The sequence below is a fragment of the Copidosoma floridanum genome, unplaced genomic scaffold, assembly GCF_036245765.1.
Source record: "Copidosoma floridanum isolate Cflo_tuat_1 unplaced genomic scaffold, Cflo_Japanese_pri ptg000026l, whole genome shotgun sequence".
Lineage (NCBI taxonomy): Eukaryota > Metazoa > Arthropoda > Insecta > Hymenoptera > Encyrtidae > Copidosoma > Copidosoma floridanum.
The window spans coordinates 12650484-12661960 of NW_028321903.1; the positions used below are offsets into that span (position 1 = coordinate 12650484).

At 36.3% G+C, this 11477-nt stretch overlaps 1 protein-coding gene across 1 annotated transcript in view; it reads left to right on the forward strand.

The window, feature by feature from the left end:
• ninaB (neither inactivation nor afterpotential B) overlaps nt 1-9396 on the forward strand; it is a 252148-nt gene extending 242752 nt beyond the window's left edge. The window contains exons 7-10 of the mRNA XM_014362833.2: nt 8327-8509; nt 8588-8953; nt 9030-9128; nt 9194-9396. Of these exons, the coding sequence (XP_014218319.2) occupies nt 8327-8509; nt 8588-8953; nt 9030-9128; nt 9194-9370 (825 nt within the window). The 3' untranslated portion in view covers nt 9371-9396. The remainder of the gene's footprint in view (nt 1-8326; nt 8510-8587; nt 8954-9029; nt 9129-9193) is intronic.
• The last annotated feature ends 2081 nt before the right edge of the window (nt 9397-11477 follow it).

The following is an 11477-nucleotide window of genomic DNA, read 5'->3' on the forward strand; positions in this document are numbered from 1 at the left end:
TCCTGGCACGGAGCTATCAAAGCACATTAAGCACAGGGATATAGGTATAAACCTCTTGGACAAAGCATGTTATTGACACGATCTTGATTACGCTACGAAGAAAAAGGGTGAAAGTCTGAAAGCTGATCGGGCGTTGGCTGAATTTGCTTTTTCGCGTTGCTTGCCCAAGAAACACTGCAAGATAAGAGAACAGTCGCTTTATTGACAGCATGCTACATGTGTAGCAAGATTACGTTTGAGAAGTTTTTTTTTTTCATCAAGAGAACCACTATGCATAACACTTTGCAAAAGCTTTACTACGAAGTGGCGCGACCTACTGCATACGTGAGTGATAACAAGCTCACGAGTACTATAAAAATTTTACTTTCGATCGAACGTAATTAGTTAGCTAGAGAGTTAAGATGCCTATAATTTACATAGACCCGTGAGGAATCGTTTTCTTGAAAGAAGCTATAACGTGCATTACTTCGACGACGTGTGGGAAGCTGGTTTAATGGATTTAAAAGCTTTATAAGATTACAATGATGGCTACGCTTATGTTCTCGTTGTCATCGATGTTGTCAGTAGATACACTTCAAAAAACGTTACCAAAGGCTTTCAACATATTTAATCAAGAAGTGACGATCGTACACCAATGTGTCTACAAACGGATAAAGGTAAAGAATTTATAGGCTGTGAATTGCACTCCGTTTCACGAGAAAATGAAGTTAGGTACAGAGTAGCACGTAGTCCACTGATGAAGGTTGCAATAGCTAAACATTATATAAGAACTCTTAGAGAAAGAATATGGCGATACTTCACACACACCAACAATCGTTGCTTCGAAGGCGTTCTTCAAAGTATAATAGAGACATACAATCGTTCGAAGCATTGGTCGAAGATGGCGCCAGCCGACGTGACTTTGCACAATATTGCGCAGGCACGTGCAAGTATTAAGCAACGTTATGGCAGATATATTTATAAACATCCAAAGTTCAGCGTTAAAGATTTAGTTTGCATCAATAAAACGAGAAGTGTCTTTGAAAAATGTTACAAAAGTGGTAATACTTAAGAGTTATTTAGAATTGTACGTATATCTTAAACACAACAACCTCTAGTATGATCCCTAAGAGATTTGGCTGATGAAGACATTGATGGTTTCTTTGACGAGGAAGAGTTGAGCAAAGTGCGAAAGGAATTAATTGAGAGCTTCTTTGAGGTTGACAGGATATTAAAAAGTAGAGATAAAGGTGTTCTAAAGAATATTCCGTCAGATGAAAGGGGTATTCTGAAAAATTTAATTCCTAGTTGAAGAGAGATTATTTAAAATATATGAAATGAAGGACGAATTTTACGTTGTGTTCCCTAGCAACAGAAGCATGCAGTCTTACCCTGACAATACAACTACGCGTTACGTGACAATATTACCTCAGCAAATGAGTTTGCAAGGTTGATGGAGTGTTGGTATACCAGAGATTTAATTCCCACTGGCGTTTGAACATGCGATAAAAGATAGCGAAAGGAAATTTACCGTAAAATACATACTATGGCTACACAATAATGTACATAGAAAACGTCCTGTCCTTTATGTAGATTATTGCATACGACCTCGTCTATACGCAAATATCGAAGAAATGATACCAGAAATCAATAGTTTTGATACTACACGAGATCACGTGGCTCTTAGTTTGGGAAGAGGTGGTTACGTAGTGGCTAAGTAAGTCTGTTTCAAAACAGTGCGCAGTAAATACACGTATCGCTTACTATTATCTGAAAAATTACGTAAGGTCTTAGGCTTTAAAAGTACATGTCTTTTTTTGAAAAACAAGGAAATGCGATCCGTTCATTCAGCAAATTCCTCCAACGCTTAACCTCTCGGTGCCAATGATTTACAGTGATATGTGTGAACTGTAAATCGTAGGAGACATTAAATTGCGATTGTTGCTGGCCGTGTCTTTGGACCTTTAAGGTTACGCGTACGGTTATGTTGAAAATTAAGTTTTTTCACCTCCTATGTACATACCGATATTATTTAACTTATTTAACAACATTGAAATCGATATAAGGGACCCAATTGGTAGACCCGTACAATTTGACTTTGGGACGCTAATAGTAATATTTCACTTTAAACAAGTCGATTGAAAATTATGAATGCCTACGAGGACTTCTTTATCGCTCAAAGTGCTGGTGGTAGAAGTCTGACCACAATTCATGGAATTGAAGGAGGAGACGCTGGACGCATTTACGTAGGATCCTCGTATCAATGAGGACACGGAGGAGACGGATCCTTTCTTGCTGGAGCATTTCAATGAGTTTTACCACTCATTTAATGAGGTGCCAAAGCTGTTAGCAAAAAAGCCGTTTGTGCAGGTATGAACATTATGTCTCACGTCACAACTATAAACATACCTTTCAAAGATACATTTCGCACGAGCGTGATGGAATCTGGTAATAAGCCAAAGAGAAAAGCCAAAGAAAAATTGGAAAAACTTATGAAAGGTTCCGAATATAAAGTTGGCTGACTCGTTGAGCCATTTTAATTATAATTGCTTCGTAGAACTGTGCAGTCAAATCGTTGTGGGCGTTGTGAGAGTAAAAAAAAAAAAAAACTATAAAAAGAAAAAAGAAAAATGAAAGGAAAACTGCAAGAGATATTTTTGAAAGTTAAACTTAAAAAAAATGGATTTCTCACACAATCACTCATGAAAGTAATTAAAGTCTAAACTTCTTTTGTTTAATACTCCACCGACTTAAACAACTATCGAGGGATCGCACTGGATTCAATACAAGCCGATATCATCGCTCACGGACCATTTACTGATTGAATTGATCGTACCAGGAAGACTGAGAAAGAAGTGGGAGAGCAGAATTCTTTCGAAGGAGCTCTGCTTCACCAAACAGTAGGGCTACTTATCTCCGCTCGAGTGGGGCAGCTGCTGTCCCACAGCGAGAGACTAGAGCCCCCCTAGCGGTGCATACACAATCTCACTTGGCGAGACTGCAACTGTCTCCTATGTGGCTATTTCACTGACGGTGCGATTTTGTCCACCCAGTGGGATGCCACAGCTCCCACTCATGCAGGATACAAGCGATCCTTCGAGTGTGGAATACCTGTTGTACCGTAAGTGGCGCTACATACGCCCTACAACTATGAGAGCACCACCGCTGGTACGTCACCGCTTCCACTTCTTTCTCAGTGTAATGGTGAGGAATACATTGGTCCTGCATACACGATATTTAGTTTTCATGACAAGTTGACCATCAATGAATATGAAGAGTTGAATGCTGACGTAGCATCTAAAAACTCAAAGGTGGGGCCAATAAATAATGTTATGCATTCGTTGTTTAACTAAGTTGATATGTTTTTCAATCAGAAATCTGTAGTACCTTCTAACAACGCACACACTTACAAAGCATATTTGGAAGCTTTATTAAATCACGAACCTGCGGAAAAACCATTACACTCAAAAAGTGCTTTACGATGCGATGATACGGTGACAAAAATGGACGATATGTTGGATGCCAACACCGGGCTCATCCGTCAGCGTATATTATTACTAGCAAGGAAATCAATTGATCTGATTGGTCATCTTCATTGTGATGTATGCAATCAAGAAAAATTACACATCAATAGCGTTGAGGCAAGAATGCGATAAGTAAGATCTTGTGATGCATTTTGTCTCATGGACACTTCGAACTTAGTTTCCCTTCGTATCGAAAAAGCAAACGTTTTAGTGAGGTGCGTTAAAATGAGTCCATCTGTTTTACTAGCTCCTACCAAAGCTCTGTCAAAGAGCATGGCAAAATATCCGCTAGCGCGTGTAGAAGTAAAAGCTGTGACGATGCACAGCGGTATTTTTGGCGAAACTTTGGATAATGTAATTTTGGGCCAGTTACCTAAGTGAATAATCGTCAGTTTCGTTAAAAATCAAGCTGATGATGGCGATCAAGCTATGAATCCGTTTAATTTTTATCGTTTCCATTCTAATTTTCTTTGCTTGTACACTAACAGCGTTCAATGTTTTTCCAAATTATTATATACAGCCAGACTTTAAAACGAATAATTTATACATAGATGCTTATCATACCTTGTTTTTGGATACTCGTGTTTACTTTCTCAATGAAGGAAATAACATACATGACAAATCTTATTCCAACGGTTACTGTCTCATTGTTTTCGATTTAACACCAGATTTATCAGCCAACGAATGTTCTCATTGAAACCTCATTAAACATGGTAGCGTTAGATTAAATGTTTGATTTGCCGATGCTTTTATTGAGATTATTAACTTTATAGTATATGCTGAGTACGAAAATATTCTTGAAGTCGATGCGTCACGTCAAATAACGGTCGACTTTTGTGGCTAAATGGCACCACCAACTACATGTACTTACACTCACTGCTTGGACATGTCAGTGGTCTCTCAGTTTACTTTCTTTTGTTATGTTTAAACAGCCATGAAACGCAATGGATCTCATAGTAGACATTCAGTATTTTAAAGTTAAAAAAGATGTAACGGTGCCGAAAGAATTGCTATCGTTGCTTTGAACAATGTTTTTTTCGCATATTAGGTAGTAACACCTTCTTGTCGCTTGCAAAAATTGAGTAAGGAGGCGTAACGACAAAATATTTAATCATCTTGACATCATCATGGACTTAATTTTTTAAAGTACCTTTAAAAGCGATTTTTAAAATTTTGAACGACCCTCGCATACTGTGGGTGTCTTCCCAGCAAATCAGATCCCATAGGTGTGGACGAAACCAACAACACTTGTCATAAACACTGACAATCATACAGAGTCCGGTACTCGTTGGGTTGCTATGTATGCTGATAAATAAGGTAATATCTTTTATTTCGATAGCTCTGGTGTACAGCCATATATATCGGATCATATCAATCGCTTACGAAAAAATTATAAAAAACTGCGTTCGAATGTTGAACAGCTACAAAGCCTATCCTCAAATGTATGCGGTTAATTTTGTTTAATGTTTTTGTTTTACACAAGTCATAAATTGGGTTTCAGAAAATGTCTTGACAATTTTTTCGATGATTTGGAATATTGATGAAATCGCGAGACGTTTTATTTCATTAAGATGTAACAAAAGAAATATAAACTATGTATAATAGAGAAATATAAACTATCTGGTGTTACGGGGTGCTGCCGATGTGGAGTAGCGAGGCGGACAACCTTGACTGGGCCTGTGTTGCCCAGGTACCCCCGGCGACACCTCCGATAAAACTTTATACGCGGGTCTCACTCTCCGAGACCCCGCAGGTGACGAGTATCGCGGCGACCTTGCACGTCGTCGCCTCTCGCGACGACTTTAGTACGACACAAGGGAATCGGGCACACACAAAAGGAAGCACTCGCGACCAAGTTTAAAATAAGGAATATATTCAATTAAATAAATAAGAGATTACAATTCGTACTCGCGGGTGTAAGTTTGGTTCTCGCACGTCGAGCGCGATTGCTCGACATGCTCGCGGCGCGAAAACGCGAACCGGGCAGACCTACGCGGGCTAATCTAGGGCCGCTGCCCTTTACAATAGACTGCTGGTTGGCAGGTACTTACGCGATGCGGGGAGGTCGCTCCTCGTAGATGCCTTGGATAGGCGGAACTAGGCGCTGTTGGCGTGAGTTCGCAGAGGCCAGTAGGCGTCCCTACTGGCTGTGTGTGGAGGTCAAGGTCGTCAGGCCTGGCCTTGGTCCGACCTTGTCAACGGGTTCAGGAGCCGGGTCACGGCACCAACACTTTCCGTGACGTCGAAATAACTCCAAACGTTATCGCTCCAACAAAAACTTCACGCACCAAAACAACGAAAAAACAAAGAGAGACGGCAAAAAAGGAAAAATTTGCTTCACGCGCGTTCGCTGGCGCAAGCTAATCTGCCGCTCTCTTGGCCTTTTCTCCCGTTCCCCTACTTTCCCTTCCCACTTTACCACTTAGGCCCTTTTTCACTATTTCCCCCTTTTCCTGCTTCCCTACCTGCCCTAGCCTACTAATGTGGCCTAACGGTGGGGCACCATTACACTGGTTGGATGTCTAATAAAATGCTTGCGAAGTAATCGTAATAAAATTTCGTTAACATAAAATTTAACTCTAAGCTTTTGTTATATACCGTTGTAATTTTGTGCTTATTATTTGTAGTCTGCGTATTCGAAAAAATGTAGCTATGGTGTGTGATAAGTTCTAAGAAATCAAAATGTTAGCATTTTATATGCCTATCTCTAACTGTACAGTCAGCATTTTTGTAATTTAGTGTTCATACTTGTTTTTGAAGTAGTACCATCCAAAATGCTTAGTGATAGAGTTTTGACAAGCTTAATCATGATTTACCACCTCCAAGCATTTTTAACACCCCCTGCTTTTCCAAATAATGAGTAGTATACATTTGTGCTTCAAAAAAAAGGAGCTGTCAGTCTCTGGTCAATCATTCAACAGTTAGTATATTATAACGAGGAGACAATGGAGCCTGTGAAAAAGAGAGTCTTAGAAAGAGAGAAGCTTTGGATCTGTCAGCCTCGAGGCAGCATTAACAATCATCGCTCCCTGAGAGTATTTCTAAGCTTCATGGATTGAGTAAATCATTTGATAAAAAAGTAATTTTTGGGCTGGAATACGAAAATTTTTGGACAACGAGTGGAAGCCTGTTGTTTGTCTGTTTGCCGTAGAATTCAAAGGAATTCCTATACAATTTCTAGTTGGAGCGAGTTTAAATAAGCTTTCTCCAAAATTAAAAAATACTTTCCGATGGATTAAAATAACTTGCAATAAATTAAGATTCATAGGTCCAACTGGTCCTGGAAGCTTACGATGAGATTTAAGGAAAAATCCATCGAGGTTAAAGAAATGAGAAGACAAAGTGAAGACGAGCGAGCTGCAAAGAAGTATTAATTTAGTGTTGAAAAAAGTAACGTGTGATTATCTACACAAAATAATTGTCCATTGCGTCGATTGTAATTTATTCACATTCAGCGAAATATCAGATTATGTGCCTATTGTAGTGGAGGGATTTATAGACTTTACCTCAGGAAAAGGTAGTAGTGTGCATCAAGCACAAATTGATTACAACACACCAAACGTTGTAAAAAATTTTGTGAGTGATTTGAATGATAACGATATGCAGAGTATTTACGAAAAAATTTTAGCACATGAAATTGTAAAACAAGAGACATTGACAAAAGATCTTATGTGTGATATTGCGTACAATGCTGCGTATTTTCATGTAAATATCCTTGTTAATGCTATGAATCATAGAAATAAAAAAAATAAATGTACTTATCTTGTTGTTATTTAACCGTAAAGTTACTTCTTTTCCTTATAACAATGCAAATTACAGTAAGAAATCAAAGTTTAAATGCTAAATATCCTTCTGGTATACTCGCTTATTCATAATCAATACAATCAAACACATACACAATGAAAATGTGAGGATGGGAAATGTACGGTGACTTGTCCGGAAAGTCTTTCCAGTTCAGGTGTGGGAGGAGTGGATACCTCCTCTTATAGTAAGTATACAGTGGCACAGCAGCTCTGTTTAGAATTTCTCACCAGGTGGTGGGGGTGGTGGAGGGCAGGGGTATTCCGCCCATTTTCTAGTAAGTGAGCGGTAGCACAGTTGCCTGTTCCAAAACTTTCACCAGGTGGTGGGGGTTTGTTGGGATGAGGCAGTGTGTCGCAATAACTACTGAGGTGGGACGAACGGGAAGTAAAGTACGAAAATCTACTTACGTTACATATTTTTTCAAAGTTAGAATTCTAAAATCGTTAATTTACTCTTGTGCGTAACGCTTCTATAGAAGTATAACTCAAAAAATTATTTGAATCAGTATGTTTTTGTTGTAACATATGAGATTCCTGAAACTGAACAAACTAGCTTGATATTGGGTCAAACGGTAGATAATATAGCAGTAAAATTGAAAAAAAAACATTTCATTGATTTATTACAACTTGTTACTTGTATTGAAGCTCAACGAAAGCCCTAACTTAATTATTCACTGTTGTACATCTGCTATCATTGGCGATTAACTCAATTCTAATCAAAAATGTACTATATGTCGTATCTTGGAAAAAAGTCTTACACAATCATTTTTATGGCTCTTATGAAGCCTAGCACAACTCCAATTACTTCGTTTGTATTGATATATTTAAAAAAATGCAAGCCAAATGATCTGAAAGATTTAAATTCTGTTGTGTAACATTTTATTATGTTTTTTTTAATTTTAACGTTCTTATAAGAACAGATTTTTACATAAATTTTAAATGTAGTAGAATAAATTAACATAACACGTGAATCTAAGCTGTAATACAATATCCTTCTGAAAAGTTTAATAATCTATTTAGTCTCAGATTCATCTCGTGTCCCGTAAAAATGGAAAAGCAGTAAAAACTTTCGTTACTGAGGCCTTCTTTTTCTTACATATCATTAATCAATATGAGACTCAGGATGGACTTTCTGTAATTTTGGATATTTGTTGCTATCGTGATCCAAAAATTTTAGACTGCATGTTCGTTGAAGCTATAGAGGTGTGGTTATAATTTTTTTTTAACATAGAGTATGATTAAAAAATTATCTTTTTTACATAATTCTTTTTCAATTTTCAGAATGCCCATGCAAATCCAGATTATAGTAAATTTTTTCGTGGGAGACCTCTTCGATTTATTTTACCGCTGAAAGATTCTGAGTTACGTGTTCTGCCTGAAATTGGTTCAACTAAAACTAACAACGTTAACATTAGAAAAAGTGGCAGAAAAAAAAAATTAGAAGATAACAAAAAAAACGTTCATGATGTTTTGCAAAAGAAGTCAGCAGCCTTTAAGTTACCAAATGCTAAAGCTTATGTTGTACCAGAATTATTGTGTGACTTGGGATGTGAAACACCACAAATTAACTACAAGTTTAATGTGGGACGAAAATATAGATATTTTTATGCTATATGCAGTGATGTTGACAGAGAAAATTCTGGGATGGTAAATAGTACTTGTCAAACGATTTTTAACAATGTCAGAACCGAATAAAATAATTTTTAGTCCCACCTTATTATAGCTTGTGAAAGTTGATACTGAGTTAAAAACTAAATTGATTTGGTGCGAAAGGAACGTGTACCCCAGTGAACCAATATTTGTACCTGATCCAGAAGGAAAGGTAATATAGAAGTTGTCTGTGTTACTTCAAAGAGGTATACTATTAAAATCTCCTACTTTTTGTAGAATGAAGATGATGGTATTGTTTTAAGTTCACTCATATGGGGTCAAGAGCGTAAAACACAGGTTGCTCTTCTCATCCTGAATGCAGTTACCTTTGAAGAAGTTGCTCGGGCTACTTTCGAGACACCTAGTCCCGTGCCAAAATGCCTTCATGGCTGGTTTTCCAGTCTTGTACCTTAAGATAATACACATTATATTAAAATCAAGTTATTAATTGGATTGAATAAAACACTTAACGTTAGATATTATACGTCATTTATGTTTTACGGAATTCTAAACGAAAAATAATTAAAAATATTTTTACGAAACACGTATGTAATGTTAACTAACGGTTATGAAAAACAATTATTATGAAAATTATGGTCATCTTTGTATATTACAATGTACCAGAATTAAATAATTTAAAGCATTAAAATAATCAAAAATAAAGATTCTTCGCTAAACAGAGAAAATTTTTTTAAATTTTATTTTCATATTTTGAAATAATACGTAACTATTCGCTCTAATAACAAGCAATTCTCAAAATTATTACTAAAAATTGTATATGGAAGAGTAAACATTCAATGTCTCAGAAATTTGGAACACAAAGGAAATTTGCCCAAAAATATCACAAGATTTTCATTTAAGTAAGAGTTATATTTATGAATTATAGCATAACTATATAGGTATTTCTTAAATTACAAAACTTTTTAAATTATAGAAGAGAAAACATAAAAAAATCATGCAACATATATAAAGGTGTTGATAAGTCGACTGACAAAATTTGTATTTGTTTTTCAATTTAAATTCTGAATATGCAAAGGTGTCCTACCCCATGAATTTTTTTTTTCTTTTTTTCGTAACTATGTAATCTGTATAAATTTGTTATTATTTACAACTAATTTATTACTACTTAAAACTTATAATGCACGTGATTAATTATTGTAATGTATCAATCTTTTCTAGACTTTTACTTTTGTTAAAAGGTCAATTTTTTGGGGTTTAATTAAACAATAAACAGGCTGGGAATAATTGCGTAAGGTTACAGGGAATATGTTACTCGTGTTATTAGTGTATTCTTAATTTAATTATCGTGCTAGCAGTAAGTGCATCAGGTTATGGATAATTAACTGTTTAGGATTGTATTTATTCAATCACACAATAAACGCGTTGGCCATAAAAGCGCAAGATTATAGGGAATAGGCTGCTCGAGTTTTCATCTTATTATAATTTCAATAAGCGCACTGACAGTAAGTGCACCACGTTGTGGGAGACAAGCTGTTCTGATTTTTATTTATTTAATTATACCATAGACGCACTGGCAGGGACAGCATTAGATTATAGTGGATAGACTGCTCATGTTATCAGTTTATCATTATTTAAATAAGAACATTAGACTATGGGAGATATACTACTCGTGTATATTTATTTTGTAGAAAACTTAATAAATGCACTGGCAGTAAGACCTTCAAATTATGGAAGACTAGCTGTTCAGGATCTTATTTGATTATCAATTTAATAAACGTGCTAGCAGTGGGCGCGTTGGGTGATGAAAGACTAGCTATATTGGATTTTATTTATTTAAATATGCAATAAATGCACAGCAGTAAGCGTGATGCGTTATAGAGCATAGGCTCCTAGTGTTACTATTTTACTATTTATTCTATTACCACGTCAAAAGCAAGCACGTCAGGTTTTAGAGTATTAGCTGTTAGGAGTTTCATTTATTACTGATATTATAAGCGCACTGTCAGTAAACGTGCCAGGTTATAATAAATTAGCTATTCAGTATTTTACTTATTTAATTGTACAATAATTGCGATTAAAATAATCGCACTGGGTTAAAGGAATCAGGCTGCTCGTGTTTTTGTTTTGTTATTTATTAAATAAACGCGTTGGCAGTGAACGCATTTATTCATGGGTGGTAAGCTGTTCAGGTTTTAGTTTATTTAGTTATACAATAAAAACACTGGCAGCGAAACAATCAGATTTCAAGGAATGTGTTACTCAGATTAGAATTTTATCATCAATGTGATAAACATGCTGGAAAGAAACGCGTGGGGTTAAAGAAGATTGGTTGTTTTAAAGTTCATCTATTTAATTTATAGTTAAGGGAGTTGGGTCGCTCCCGCGGGGAGGTAAAGGGGAGCACGTGTATGTTCATAAGGCACCATGCTAAAGTCTGCTGTACTAACCTAGCCTAAAAACATCCGCCCTTTCGATTACGGAAAATGAATTTGTGTTCGACTCGCTAGTACTCGTTAACGTTTAAATAAAATACTTTTAAGAAATTACAGAATATTCTTCA